Source organism: Lagenorhynchus albirostris, chromosome 2 (assembly GCF_949774975.1).
Source record: "Lagenorhynchus albirostris chromosome 2, mLagAlb1.1, whole genome shotgun sequence".
NCBI classification, from domain to species: domain Eukaryota; kingdom Metazoa; phylum Chordata; class Mammalia; order Artiodactyla; family Delphinidae; genus Lagenorhynchus; species Lagenorhynchus albirostris.
Genome location: NC_083096.1, coordinates 150,221,968 through 150,238,246, shown reverse-complemented (window position 1 = coordinate 150,238,246; position 16,279 = coordinate 150,221,968). Strand labels below are relative to the sequence as shown.

Here is a 16,279-nt window from a genome sequence, read left to right as displayed (position 1 = left end):
CACGTGTGACAGGTCCCTTGTTTAGACCACACCTGCGGAGGATATAACCTCCCTGCAAGCCATCCTTGTGGCCCCATGGGGACCTACAATGAGGGACTGAGGACAGTAGATGGTAAGACTTAGCCAGACTCAAATTTCCAGGTTTGTAGATGCTACTTGGGTTGGCCCTGGTCATTAGGCCGTTACACCCTGTTGTGAAGTCAGGTCAATTGGTCCACGACACAGTTCAAGTCTTAACTGATGAGTTCCTAGATGTGGAAAACGTGGCCACTGGCAAAATAGCAAAGACTGAGCGAGAGAGATAACTGATGTTAGAGTAATGGCCTGGCGCCCTCTCCTGGGCAAACTGGGCTAAGGCCTTCCTAGAAAGTTCTCTGAACTTGATTCTTGGCTGGCAGTCTCAAAGGAAACTGATAGGCCAAGGAAATCAGGACCAAATGCTGGGCCATGGGACACCTGATGGGGCTCCTGGGGAGCCTGGAAATGAAGAGTACTGCCACTTTTACCTGGACCTCTTGGCATTCAAAAATAAATAAGACTAAAAAAATTAACAAAACTACGGGCCATACTAAGATCCCTCTGTCCCCACGGGGGACTGGAGGCCCTAAGCCAAGGTCAAGTTTCAACAGGGATGTGAGGGAGAATTGCACTTCTTGGCCTTTTTTTAAAAACTGAAGTATAGTTGATTTACAATGTTGTGTTCATTTCTGGTGAACAGCAAAGTTATTCAGATATCTATATGTGTATCTGTATCATCTATATCTATATTCTTTTTCAGATTCCTTTCCATTATAGGTTATTACAAGGTACTGAATATAGTTCCCTATGCTATACAGTAAGTCCTTGGTGTTTATTTGTTTTATATATAGTAGTGCGTATCTGCTAATCCCAAGCTCCTAATTTATCCCTCCCCAACACTTTCCCCTTTGGTAACCATAGTTTGTTTACTATGTCTGTGAGTCTGTCTCTGTTTTGTAAATAAGATCATTTGTATCATTTTTTAGATGCCACATATAAGTGATATCATATGATATTTGTCTTTCTCTGTCTGACTTACTTCACTTAGTATGATAATCTCTAGTTCCATTCATGTAGCTGCAAATGGCATTATTTCATTCCTTTTTATGGCTGAGTAATATTCCATTGTATACATATACCACATCTTCCTTATCCATTCATCCATTAATGCACACTTAGATTACTTCCATGTCTTGGATATGGTAAATATGCACTCCTTGGCCTTTGACTGCTGGTACACAAGTGACTGTGATCCCTGAAATCCTTGCTCCAGAATGAGGGGGAACAGATAAACCTCTCCAGTTTGGGGTTTGAGGTTCTATCACTGGGAGTCTTGCTGAAACTGAGCTATGGGTAATTCCTTGTGGGTCCTTATAAAGCTCCTTTGCCATGGCTCAGTACTGAACACATTATTGGTATAGATGGATTGTCTGTGTGTACTCCTACCTGCCTTTGCCCCAAATCCCTGATAAGAACTGCAGCATTTTAGTGGGAGGATGACTCATGAACCTACCCAATTTCCTCCCAGTGCTGAGTAGCATGGTTTATCCAAAATAATATGGGCTGATTGGTCAAAAAAAGGAATAGCCACCCACATTGCCAATCTCACAGAAGCCAAAGTTCTCCACGAGAGAACTCTTCATTCAATAGCCCCACCCGGACCATGCTCAAGGCCTTGGGTATCTGGAGACTCACCATGGCTTATAGGAGGCTCAATGCCATAGCTCCAGAGAGGTACCTGATATTGTATCACCGAGGTTATTGCCCAAGCTGAGGGAACTTGGTATGTTGCAATTGTTACTGAACATGCTTTTTTAAGCATCCCCTCTCTACCCAGATGATAAAAATCAATTTGCCTTCCTAAGGAAAGGGTTGCAGTATACCTTTAATGTCTTACTTCCAGGCTATCTAATTCTCCAGCTATCGGTGATGAATGTGATTTGGAAAAAGTCCTGCCCCTGGAGGGAACACTGGCCTTTATTATATTGATGACATTCTCCTGGTGGACCTAGACAAGGGCACCACCTAACAAGAACTGGACCCCCAGTTGACTCACACGCAGCTACATAGCTGGGCCACTGACACAAGCAAGGCACAAGGACCTAGTATCCAGTGAAATTCCTCGGCATTATCTGGGAATGGGCATGATATCTCATTCCAGACATGACTGCCCTGACAAACATAAAAAAGGTCCAGTGACTGGTTGGAGTCCTTAGCTATTGACGCCCTCATATAATCCATGTGGGGATCTTGAGGGATCTAGCATCTGAGACCTGTGTGAGGTGAGAGTGTGTGGGTTACGTAGATCTTCAAATGTTGCAGGGCAAACTGAAGCCCTGGGATTTGTAGTCTGCTTCTTTTTTAAGTCTTCGTCTGGAAAGTGCTTTTCAGAGGACCCCCCCTTGGAAATGAGCAGTGGGACAAATCACATCCTGGGTTTTACCCACTTTTCCAGGGGGAATATTATACAAGCTGGCATTTGGATGGGAGCCCAAGCCACAGCTAAGAGGACAGGGCCTGCTAGGAGAAGGACCTAGCAGCAGGCAAAGATGGCTAAACTCCACAGGAGCAGGTGTCCAGCCATGCCCAGGCCAAGAGAAACAGACCCCAGGTCACTGCAGCTGCAGACATGTCAGCAGAAGCCATGATGAAAAGACCCTGAAGCCCCCATGGAAAGGAAATGTCCTTCCCCTGGCAGCCAGCACTTGACTCCTCCTCCAATACCACCACCCCCTGTGTCCTGACGGCATATAGAGAAGGCAGAGGGGAAAAGAGACACTTTGTCTGAGAGAAAAACAGCCAAGACAAGAGGTTCAACCTTTTAATAGATTAAGTTCATCCAAATGAGTTTCATTTAATCTGAGGCCACTTGACACTGGAAGTGACCAAGTGTCCCTCTCAACTCCCTTGAAATGAACCTCCAAAGAAACATGAGCTCAGATATGAAATGCTACATTCTTTATACATCTGAACTATGCTATGCCACATTGCAATCATCTACATATCAACATCTTTACATGTACACATAGAAGTAAATACACAAGCAGCGATCTACAAGGATTCATACACAACACACTGAGAACATTCACCACGTACAGGAAAGTGAATGAAGAGTAGTGCTGATTCTATTGAAATGCATACATGCACTCTTTATATGTTTCAGAAAAAATAAATGAAAACCTTAAAAGTTTACAACTAATATTAAGCATCTACTATGTGCTAGGTACTGAGCACCGAGCAAAGTTTTGCAGGGAGAATCTTTCAGCTCAACTCATTTTCTCAAAGGCTGATAGGTTTGGTATCATGGAAGAAATTTATCTGTGGACTCTCTGATGCTGCTTTAAGTGATCTGATCGTGAAAAGTTCCTGTCGCATTTAGTACACTGGTAGGGCCTCTCCCTGGTGTGCTTCCTCACGTGTCTGTTGAGCTCATCCGAACGGGAGAAGGCCCATGTGCATCCCTTCGCGTTGCATTTGTAGGGCTTCTCTCCTGGACCCCAAAAAGAAAGGAAGACTTGTCATGCTTCAGGATAGCATGGGACACAGAAGTTGGAAATGAATGGAGAAGAAAAAGGGGTTGGGCATGTTGCAGTGGGACAGGGAGAGACAGACAGGAGATTGGAGGGGTTGCATGGGAAAGGAAGAGAAGGAGGGCAGGATGGGCTAGAAGGCTGAGAGGAAAACTGTGAAGGAGGGAGAGGAAAAGAAAAAGAAAACCAGGAGGGGAAGACGAAGGTCAGTGGTGGGTAAAGAAAGCTGAGGAAGAGGGGTTATCTGTTGGACCTATAGGAGTCCATGAAGAGAAGTCCCAGGAGAGGTAAAGTCAAGACCATCCTAGGAGGTCAAACAAATCTCTCCACTTCTTCCATCATCCCAGACATTCAATACACAAAAGGCTGCAGCCAGGTTGCCTCTGGCCCAGAACTAGTGTCTGTTCTTAGGATTGCTTTATATACCCTTTCAGATTTGCCAGCATTTTCTAGGGTCTTCTGGGTCCTAGACTTAGAGGGAGGTGGCGACAATCTCAAATGACCCCAAAGTCTTATAAAGGCAGAGATCTTTAGTCATTTTCCTGACACCCTTATATTTCAGTCTTCACTCACCAGTGTGTAGGCGCTCATGGATTCGCAGGTGGGAAGATTTTGAATACGATTTCCCACAGCCCTGGTATGTACAGATGTAGGGTTTCAAAATGTCAGAATTCTTCTGCAACGAACATCTCTGAATCTTCAGATTCCACTTCTGCTTTTCTAGGGGTTGTCCTTGGATCAAATAGGAACTAGAAATGTACAGAAATCTAGGATATGGCAATGATGATGAGGAATGTGGCACCATATGGACTTCATGGGGAGTGTTCTCATCATTGAGTATCTTCATCGGACGCCTATAGAGGGTTTGGTCCCCACTGAAGCTCATCTGGCCTCCATTGTGGGTCTGGTATACATGGATGGTTTTCATCTGACTTCCAGAGACAGCCTGGTCCCAAGGGAAGGTCATCTGGGCTCCACTGAGAATCTGGCATTCACTGGGGTTCTTCATCTGACCCTCATAGAGGGTCTGGTCCCCACCAAAGGTCATCTGGCCTCCACTGAGGCTCTGGTCATCATCGAAGATCTTCATCTGGCTACCCTTATTGGGGATTGTCATCTTGTTTGCATTAACGGTTGTCACTTTACAATCAGTGATGAACGCCTTTGTGGTGTCAGTGACATCCATCAACTGGGATGCTGCTGCAGGGTTTCTCTCATCAAAGGAGGTCACCTTGGGGTCAAAAAGAAAGGGACTTTAGGTTCCCAGGGGGCAAATCAAGGGATTTAACATGGGTTGTTGTTAGATATGGACAAGAACTGTCCCAGGGATGTTAGAACATGCATAAATCATCCTTGTGGGCATCAAAGGATTCATCACCTTGTTCTGCATTGACTCCTTTTGGCTGTCCTCATCACGGGCAGTCAGAGGTGCATAGAGCTCTGACTCTGGTGCAGCGGGGGTTCTTGCCTCATGTATCTCATTGATGTCCTGGAGAAACTCATCAATGTCCTCAAGTGTCAGAAAGAAAGAAGTCATGGAAGCCTCTTTGCTATTGCCTGATAACCGAACTAGATCTTCAGCTGTGGGATTCTGCAAAAAAAGTTAGAAGTCAGATGTCTTACCCAGCTCAAATCCTAACTCCACACGCCCTTCCTCTCCATCCCTGCTGACCCAGTCCTCGTCTAGCCCACCATCATTGCTTGCATAAAAGCCTGCAATTTCCTCTTAATTGACCTCTGTGAATCTGGAGTTGACTCCATCCGGTGTGCCCTCCATAAACAGTAATGTTTCTAAAATGAAAAGTCTTCCTATGCTACTCCTACCTATCAGTGGAGGTGGGATTCTAGATGAATGGAAACACCCCACTATCTCCTGCAGCGAGCTTGCCCCATAGACTTTTAAAAAATTGATGAACACTTGATGTATACTATTATATGTTATAGATGTACTATATAGTGATTCACAATAGTTAAATGTTATACTCAATTTTTAGTTATTATAAAATATTGGCTATATTCCTTGTTTTGTACAATAAATCCTTGTAGCTTGTTGTATACATAAAAGTTTGTACCTCTTAATCCCTTGTCTCTATATTGTCCCGCCCCAACAGAGACTTTTCCACAGATGCCCCATCTTCCAGAAATCCTACCAGAGATTTGTTTAATTTAATGAACTTCCAAACATATTATCGCATTTTATTCCAACCATGACCCCAGAAACAGGAGCCATGATAAAACCGTATTAAAGAAGAATTCACAGACGTCCAAAGAGGTGAAATGACATGGCCCAAGTAGAAGATTCTTAACTTGAATTGGACCTGTCTTGCTCTTGGTGCTCACAGACCTGATCCTCTGTGGATGTTTCCCCAAGAGATCTCCTGGAGTTCCCCCTGGCATTCCAACTTCCTGAGAACCATCCTGGAAAGCATCAGCCTCCAGGAACCATTCCAAGAAGCTTCATTACAGGCAGAGGCTAATGTGCACATGGCCAAAGTCTATACTTCTATTCTCATTGGCCATCCTTACGCTTCTAGGTTTCCTATACATCTGGTAGAAAGCTTCCAGTTAACTCCTCAAAGCCATCATGTCTGTAGCCTCACATCTTTTTCACCCTATGTGCCTCCTTGCAGCTCTTATCCTACTCTAGCCAGACCAGTCTGCTCACTTTTGCCATATCCCTGTCCTGTCCCTTGCTCATAGCCTGTCTTATTAAATATGACATCCATTCTTATCCCTGCCACCAAAGACTGGTCTCTCTCACCCTGTCCTGACTCTCAGAGCAGAGAGACAGCTAGGATAGTTCACGCAGGCTATGTTCGAAACATATGACTGTACAGCCATTGACTATGGTAGACTGAGGGCACTCCGAAGTCATCTTCTGCTACAAAAAAATCCATAGAAGTGATAGATGCCCTTAAATTTAATTGTTATCTACATTCATGCTTGGAAGTAAGTGGAATTTTCTAAGCCACAGTGTAGCAGAAGCCACCGTCACTTGGAGGTGTGGAAAAGGGTACCTCCATGAGGCCAATGTCACTGTGGAGACAATCCTCCAAGAAGGGCCATCAAAACCTAGGGATTCTCTGAGATGAAACCTCACTGGAAGTCAACCTCTAATAACATCGTACTAGGGCACTTCTTTTACTATCATTCCCACTCTTGAAACAGTGTCATGCCTGTCTTCTCCCCTTCCCCTACCACTGGACTGAAAACTCCTCAAGACTAGAGAACTCTACTTCCACCTTATCAGGGTCTGACAGATCCAGCTGGGCAGACGTCAGAGAAAAGGGACCCAAAGAAAGACTTCTGATTTCTACTCCTCCAGCTCTAGGTCTGCATCCAGCCTCTAAAATCTCAGGATGTGTTTGGGGTGTCAGTAACATCTGTCATCTGGGATGTTACTGTGGGTTTGCTCTCATCAAAAGAGGTCACCTTGGGGTCAAAAAATGTCTCACTTAAGGTTTCCAGGGGGCAAATCAAGTGCTTTACCATGGGGTGATCTTAGTTTTGGATGAGAACTGTCCCAGGGATGTTAGAACATGCAGAAATCATCACTGTGAGCCTCAAAAATTTCATCACCTGATTCTGGATTGACTCCTTTTGGCTGTCCTCTTCATGGGCAGTCAGAGGCACATAGAGCTCTGGCTCTGGTGCAGCTGGGCATCTTGCCTCATGTGTCTCATTGATGTCCTGGAGAAATGCCTCAATTTCTTCAATTGTCTGAAGGTAAGAGTCCCTCGACATCCCTTTGCTGTTGCCTGATAACTGAACTAGATCTTCAGTTGTGGGATTCTGCAAAAAAAGAAGTTCATGTGTCATAACCAGCTCAAATCCCAATTTCACACACCCTTCCTCTCCATCCCAGCTGACCCAATCCTAGTCTAGCCCATCATCATTTCTTGCCCAAAGTTTGCAATTGCCTCTTAAGTGGCCTCTGTGAATCTGGAGTTGATTCCATGTAGGGTAACCTCCAAAGACCGTCAGAGTAATATTTCTAAAATGAAGAGTCTTGGGCTTCCCTGGAGGCGCAGTGGTTGAGAGTCCGCCTGCCAATGCAGGGGACACGGGTTTGTGCCCTGGTCCGGGAAGATCCCACATGCCGCGGAGCAGCTGGGCCCGTGAGCCATGGCCAATAAGCCTGCGCGTCCGGAGCCTGTGCTCCGCAACAGGAGAGGCCACAACAGTGAGAGGCCCGCGTACCGCAAAAAAAAAAAAAAAAAAAGAAAAAGAAAAGTCTTCTTATGCAACTCCTATCTATCAGTGAAGGTGGGAATCTCGATGAATGAATGAAAGCCCCAACATCTCCTGTAGAGATCTTGCCCCACAGACCTTTTTTAAATTGATGTATACTTAATGTATAGTATTATATGTTACAGGTATACAATATAGTGAATCATAATAAAGGTTATACTCAAATTCTAGTTATTATAAATAATTTTTATATTCCTTGTTTTATACAATATATACTTGTAGCTTGTTGTATACATAAGAGTTTGTACCTCTTAATCCCCTATCTCTGTATTGCCCGCCCCTGCCCAGAGACTTTTCCAAAGATGTCCCATCTCCCAGACATCCTACTGGAGATTTGGTTAAATTAATGAACTTCCAAACATCTTATCTCATTTTATTCCCATCATGCCTCAGAAACAGGAGCCATGCTTAATCCCTATTAAAGAAGAGTAAATAGGGGTCCAAAAAGGTGAAGTGACATGGCCTAAGTAGAAGACTCTTAACTTGAATTGGACCTATCTCACTCTGGGTGGTCACAGACCTGAACCACTGTGGACATTTCCCCCAGAAATGTACGGGGTTGTCCTTGGCATTCCAGCTTCCTGAGAACCATCCTGGAAAGCATCAGCCTCCAGGAACCATTCCAAGAAGGAGCCTCATTACAAGCAGTGGCCTAACGTGCACATGGCCAAAGTCTATACTTCTATTCTCATTGGCCATCCTTACGCTTCTAGGTTTCCTATACATCTGGTAGAAAGCTTACAATGAACTCCCCAAAACCATCATGTCAGTAGCCTCACATCTTTTCACCCTGTGTGCCTCCTTGCAGCTCTTGTCCTGCTTTAGCCAGACCAGTCTGCTCAGTTTTGCCATATCCCTGTCCTGTCATTTGCTCAGCCTGTCTCTCTCAGTAACGTGTCTTAGTGACTATAGCCTGTCTTATCAAATATGACATCCATTCCTATCCCTGCCACCAAAGACTGGTCTCTCTGTCCTGTCCTGAATCTCAGAGCAGAGAGACAGCTAGGATAATTCCCCCAGGTTATATTAAAAATTTATGACTGTACAGCCATTGACTATGGTAGACTGAGGGCACTCCAAAGTCATCTTCTCCTACAAAAAAATCCATAGAAGTGATAGATGCCCTTAAATTTAATTATTATATATATTCACACTTGGAAATAACTGGAATTTTCCAAGCCACAATGTAGCAGAAGCCACAGTCACTTGGAGGTGTGGAAATGGGTACCCTCATGAGGCCAATGTCACTGTGGAGACACTCCAACAAAAAGGACCATCAAAACCTAGGGATTCTTGGGACTTCCCTGATGGGGCAGTGGTTAAGACTCCTCACTCCCAATGCAGGGGGCCCGGGTTTGATCCCTGGTCAGGGAGCTAGATCCCACATGCATACAGCAACTAAGAGTTCACATGCCACAGCTAAGGAGCCTGTGAGCCACAACTAAGGAGGCTGCCGGCCGCAACTAAGACCCAGCACAAGCAAATAAATGAATATTAAAAAATAAAAAAGCGCCACTTCAAAAAAAAAAAAACCTAGGGATTCTCTGAGATGAAGCCTCATTGGAAGTCAACCTCTAATAACATCATATTAGGGCACTTCCTTTCCTCTCATTTACACTCTTGAAATACTGTTATGCCTGTCTACTCCCCTTCCCTCACTACTGGACTGAAAGCTCCTCAAGACTAGAGAACTCTACTTCATCCTTAGCAGGGTGTGACAGATCCAGTTGGGAAGACCTCATAGAAAAAGGACCCAGTAAAGGACTTCTGATTTCCACTCCCCCAGTTCTAGGTCTGCAACCAGCCTTTAAAATCTCAGGATGTGTTTGGGGTGTCAGTAACATCTGTCATCTGGGATGTTACTGTGGGTTTGCTCTCATCAAAAGAGGTCACCTTGGGGTCAAAAAGGGTCTTGCTTAGGTTTCCAAGGGCAAATCAAGGGCTCTAACATGGAGTGATCTTAGTTCGGGATAAGAACTGTCTAGGGATGTTAGAACGTGTAGAAATCATCATTGTGGGCTTCAAAGGATACATCACCTGGTTCTGGATTGACTCCTTTTGGCTGTTCTCATCATGGTCAGTCAGAGGTACATAGAGCTCTGGCTCTGGTGCAGCTGGAGTTCCTGCCTTATATTTCTCATTGAGGTATTGATAAAATGCCTCAATTTCTTCAATTGCTTGAAGGTAAGAGTCCCCTGAAGCCTCTTTGCCACTGCCTGATAAATGAACTTGGTCTTCATTTGTGAGATCCTGCAAAAAAAAGTTAGAATTTCATGTGCCTTACCTAGCTCAAATCCCAGTTCCACACACCGTGCTTCTCCATACCTATTGATCAAATCCTAGTCTAGCCCACCATCATTGCTTGCCTAAAAGCCTGCAACTGCCTCTTAATTGGCCTCTGTGAATCTGGGGTTGACTCCATCTTGTGTATCCTCCAAAGACAGTCAGGGTAATATTTCTAAAATATGAGCTTTCCCTATGGTACTCTCATCTGTCAGTGGACGTGGTATCTCAATAAATGCATGAATACCATACCATCCCCTGCAGAGATCTTGCCCCACAGACTTTTAAAAATTGTAATATAGTTGATGTTTAAGGTTTCGGGACACATGTAGGAGGAAAGTGAAAAGATGACAAAATACATTCCGTGCAAATGGAAACCAAAAGAGAGCAGGGTAGCTATACTATATCAGAAAAGTTGATTAATCAAAAGCTGTTACATGAGAAAAAGAATATCATTATATAAGAAAAGGGAACAATTAATCAAGAGGATATAACAATTGTAAATTAATGGACTCAACATAAGAACACATAAATATGTTAAACAAATACTAACTGTTCTGAAGCCAGAAATAGACAGCAGCACAACAGTAGCTGGGGACTTCATTCCCCACTTTCAACAATAGATAGATCTTCCAGACAGAAGATCAATATAGAAATATTGGACTTGAACTGCACATTAGATCAAATGAACCTAACAGACATATATACTACATTCCATCCAACAGCACAAGAATACACATTCTTCTCAGGTACACATACTCTAGGATAAATCATGATCATATGTTACATCACAAAAAGTTTTAAAAATTTAATAAGATTAAGGTCATATCCAGTATCTTTTCTTACCAAAATGGTGTGAAAGTAGAAATCAAAAAAGAGAAATGTTGGAAAAGTCACAAATATGTGGAAATTAAACAGCACACTGCTGAGCAATCAATGGGTCAAAGAAGAAATCAAAAGAAAAGAAAATATTTTGAGACAAATGAAAATGGAAACACAACATACCAAAACATATGAGAGACAGCAATAGTAGTTCTAGAAAAGAAGTTTATAACAATTATGTGCCCACATTAAGAAACCAGAAAGATCTCAAATAAGCAATCAAAGTTCACATCTCAAGGAACTAGAAAAGAACAAATTACAACCAATGCTAGTGGAAGAAAAGAAGAAATAACAGAGACCATAGCAGAAATAAATGAAATAGAGACTAGAAAAATAATAGAAAAGGTCAATGACACTAAGACATGGATTTTGAAAAGACAAGCAAAATTGACAAAGCTTTAGCTAGACTATAGATGAAAGAAAGAGAACAGTCTAACAAATAAAATCAAATATGAAAGAGGAAGGAGTATAACAGAGACTGCAGAAATATAAAGATCATAAGTGATTACTATTAACAATTATATGCCAAAAAATTGGATAGCCTAAAAGTAATGGGTTAATTCCTAGAAACATACAACCTACCAAGACTGAACCATAAGGAAATGGAAATCTGAATAGACGTATATCAGTCATCAAAAATCTTTCCAACAAGATTCCAACAGTGAAAGTGACTTCACTGATCAAGTCTACCAAACCTTTAGAGAATTAATGTCCATCTTTCTCACATTCTTCCCAATAATTGAAGAGGAAGGATTAGTTCCAAATTCATTATGAGGCCAGTGTTATCCTGCCACCAAAGCTTATAAGGACACTACAAGAAAATAAAATTATAGGCCAGGGACTTCCCTGATGGCGCAGTGGTTAAGAATCCGCCTGTCAATGCAGGGGACACTAGTTCGAGCCCTGGTCTGGGAAGATCCCACTTGCCGTGGAGCAACTAAGCCTGTGTGCCACAACTACCGAGCCTGTACTCTAGAGCCCGCGAGCCACAACTACTGAAGCCTGCACACCTAGAGCCCATGCTCTGCAACAAGAGAATCCACCGCAATGAGAAGCCTGTGCACCACAACGAGGAGTAGCCCCCACTCACCGCAACTAGAGATAGCCCACGCACAGCAATGAAGACCCAACAAAAAAGAAATATAAATAAATAAACAAATAAATAAATAATAAAATAAAATTATAGGTCAGTATTCCTGATGAACATAGATGTAAAAATCTTCAACAATACTCTAGCAAACCAAATTCAGAGCACATTAAATGGATTATACACCATCCTTAAATGGGGTTTATCCCTGGGTTACAGGAATGTTCAATACACACAAATCAATAAATGTGTCTAATGAATTAAAAAATGAAGGATGAAACAAATATGGTTATTTTAGTAGCTGCAGACAAAACACTTGACAAAATTCAACACCTTTTCATGACAAAATCTACAAATTAGGTGTTGAAAAGCTGAAGATTTTTCTCTAAGTTCCAGAACAAGACAAAGGTGCCAGCTGTCACTTCTATTCAACATAGTACTGGAATTCCTAGCCTGAGCAACTAATTAAGAAAAGGAAATAAAAGGCATCCTAATCAGAAAGGGAGAAGCAAAAATATCTGTTTGCAGATGTCATGATGTTATATACAGAAAACTCTAAAGGCTCCACAAAAACATGCCTAGAATAAGTGAATTTAGCAAATTTGCAGGATACAAGAATCAGTAGTGTTTCTATACACAAACAACTCTCAGTAAGAGAAATTAAAAAAACAATCCCACTTGCAATAGCATCAAAACAATAAGGTACTTAGGAATAAATTTAACCATAGAGGTGAAACACCTGAACAGTGAAAATTCTATTGATGAGATTGAAGAAGACACAAATAGATGGAAAGATATCCCCTATTCTTAGATTGAAAGAATTAATATTGTTAAAATGAGCAATTACCCAAATTGATCTAAAGATTCAAAGGAATTCTTAACAAAATTCCAATGGCATTTTTTACAAAAATAGAAAAAACAATTCTAAAGTTCAACTCAATCCACCGAAGACCCAAATTACAAAAGCAATCTGAGAAAGAAAAGAGGCATAACACTTCCTGATTTCAAACTGTATTATAAAGCTATAGTAATCAAAATAGTATGGTACTGGCTGAAAAAGAGACACATAGACTAATGGAACAGAATAGAGAGCCAGAAATAAATCTATGCATCTTTGACCAGGGTGCCAAGAACACACAATGTAGAAAAGATAGTCGCTGCAATAAGGGGTGTTGGCAAAACTAGATACACACAGGTTTAAGAATGAAAGTGGATCCCCATCTTATAGAACTCACAAAAATTAACTTGAAATATACTAAAGAATTAAATATAAAACTTGAAACCATGAAGATTCTAGAAGAAAACATAGGGGAAAAATTTCCTTGACACTGGTCTTGGCATTGATTATTTTGTATTTGACACCAAAAGCATGTGCAACAAAAGCCAAAATAAACAAGTGGGACTCCATCAAACTGAAAGCTTCTGCACAGCAAAGGAAACAAGCAACAAAGTCAAAAAGCAACCTGTGGATGGGAGAAAAATCTCTGCAAACCATCTATCTGATAAGGGGTTCATATCTAAATATATATGGAACTCATACCACTCCATAGCAAAAACCAATCTGACTTAGAAATGGGCGAAGGACCTTCACAGACATTTTTGCAAAGACATACAGATGGCCAATAGGTACACAAAAAGGTGCTGATCATCACTAATCATCAGGGAAATGCAAACAGAAACCACAGTAAAATAGCACCTCATAACTGTTAGAATAGCTACTATCAAAAAGACGAGATATAAAATTGGGGGAGGATTTGGAGAAAAGGGAACCCTCATGCACTGCTGTTGGGAATGTAAATTGGTACAGCTGTTATGGAAAACAGTATGGAAGTTCCTGGAAAATTAAATACTAGAACTACCATATGATCCAGCTATTCCACTTCTGGGTGTTCAAAGGAAATGAAATCTGTATCTCGAAAAGAGATCCACACTCAGAGGTTCAATGCAGCCCTAGTCGCCATAGTCAAGATATGGAAACAACCCAAGTGTCTGTCCATAGGATGAATGATAAAGAAAATGTGCTATTCAGGTATCCAGAGCTTTTTGGAAAGTTTGCATTATGCCACTTTGCTTTTATGGAAGACCTACATTAATACCTGTTTTCAATAACCAAAAACAAACAAACAAAAAACCCAGAAGAGGGGCTTCCCTGGTGGCACAGTGGTTGAGAGTCCGCCTGCCGATGCAGGGGACACGGGTTCGTGACCCGGTCCGGGAGGGTCCCGCATGCCGCGGAGCGGCTGGGCCTGTGGGCCATGGCCACTAAGCCTGCGCGTCCGGAGCCTGTGCTCCGCAGCGGGAGAGGCCACAGCAGTGAGAGGCCCGCATACTGCAACAACAACAAAAAAAAAAACCAGAAGAGGATTTTCACTTTTAGAAAAACAGGTGAAAGTGAAAATAGTGCTAATCATTTTTTTTTTGGCCACGTCGTGCAGCATGTAGAATCTTAGTTAACTGACCAGGGATCAAACCCGCACTCTCTGCACTGGAAATGAAGACTCTTAACCACTGGACCACCAGGGAAGTCCCTCAACATTTGTTTTGCAGTGAACTTGAACAGAGGCAACGCACACCCAGAACAGGGAGAGTGGCAGCTCCTCCCTGGGGGACTACACTCAGCACCTCTTCAGCAAGCCGCCATACCCTTGAACTCTGTCTGTGAGCACCTGGGCTTTATCTCCATTTGTTTTGCCCATCCTTTAGCAAGAAGCGTCCTGAGGTAATTGCCTCATTGCTTTATGCCATTTCAGCTTACAAAAAGTTTCATAGGAACGCTCTACTTTCTGAGAACAGAGAACATTATTCGGCCATCAGAAAGAAGGAAATCCTGACATTTGTGACTACATGGATGAACCTAGAGGGCATGGCATTATTCTATGTGAAATAAGTCAGAAAGAAACATAAACTTTATCTTATTATTTTTATGTAAAATGAGGAAAAACAGTTGAACTCATAGAATCAGAGAGAAGGGTGGAAGTTGCTAGGCGATGGGGGGTGGGGAAGTGGGAGCTCTTTGTCAAAGAGTACACAATTCATAAGAGGAATAAGTTCTGAGGATCTAATGTACAGCATGATGGTGATAGTTAATAATGCTGTACTGGATACTAGAAATTTGCTAAGAGAGTAGATCTTAAGCATCGTCACCCAAAACAGAAAGGTAACCACATCAGGTGATGATTGTGTTAACCACTTTGAGTGTGGTAATCATTTCACAACATATACATACATCAAATCAGCATGTTGTACACTTTACATTTATGCGAGTTTGCCAATTATACCTCAATAAAGCTGGGTAAATAAATATAAAATGTTTTCAAGGAAGGGAGAAATCGGTGCCCCCTGCCAGGGGCTATATAACTCGTTCTCTTGATTGTCTAATTTCTACCAGAATCCACCCAGGCCCCTCCACACATGGCCACCCATTTTGCACATCCTTCCATCCTTTCCACACAGGTTGCAGCTGCCCAGTACCAGGTAGTGATCTGGGGACTGGGGGGTGTACAATCTAGGCAGCAGCCTTGCCCTCAAGGGGCCTTCGGGGACAGCAGCCAACTGGACAGGTTCCAACACTGTCTCTTCTTCAGGAACTCGACTGTCTGCACGAGGGCACCCCCTGGACAGTGCAGACACACAGGGGTGCTCAGTAAAGAAGGCCTCAAATAAATTAATGTTTTGAATGTTTGGGTTCCTCTTCCATGAGAGTGTACCCCCTGCTAGGACTCACGACCTTCCACCTCAGTACCCAGACATTGGCCGCAGACTCACCGTCAGTGGATCCATTGTGTGGCCAGGGACCTCAGCGTCGTGAGTCAAGAGTTGCCAAGACTGGGCTGCAGGCTGAACTAGCTGACCTCTTATATAGTCTCGGGGTCCGGATGTACTGGGGTCCCAGACCAGCATTCTTTGGTTGGCCACGCCCTCTGGGCGGATCCCAGCGCACCCAAATCAGACACTTGGGAATTCTAAACCTTTCAGGTTACCTACCTGATTGGGTTACCCACAAGGCACCTCGGGACGTTTTTACAGCCATTTCCCAGGTGTTCAAACTGTGGCGGGGGGTGGGGGTGGGGTGGGGTGGGCGGGACGATTTACACAATTAGCCCATTTCATTCTCACCACAGTAGTATGAGGTGGAATTTATAACTGTCAGCATAAGATGCAGAAAGTGAGGCTCAGAGAGGTTAAGCCATTTGCTGGAGATCACACAGAGAGTCAGTCATAGGTTCTA

The 16,279-nt window shown here is 42.9% G+C and overlaps 1 protein-coding gene across 1 annotated transcript; it reads right to left on the bottom strand.

The window, feature by feature from the left end:
* Positions 1-3,332: 3,332 nt before the first annotated feature.
* Positions 3,333-15,831, bottom strand: LOC132515558 (Kruppel-like factor 18). Its single transcript, XM_060141942.1, is given in 5 exon segments — positions 3,333-3,508; positions 4,122-4,779; positions 4,927-5,139; positions 9,624-10,049; positions 15,817-15,831. Coding segments are annotated over 5 exon segments (1,488 nt in total).
* Positions 15,832-16,279: the final 448 nt, after the last annotated feature.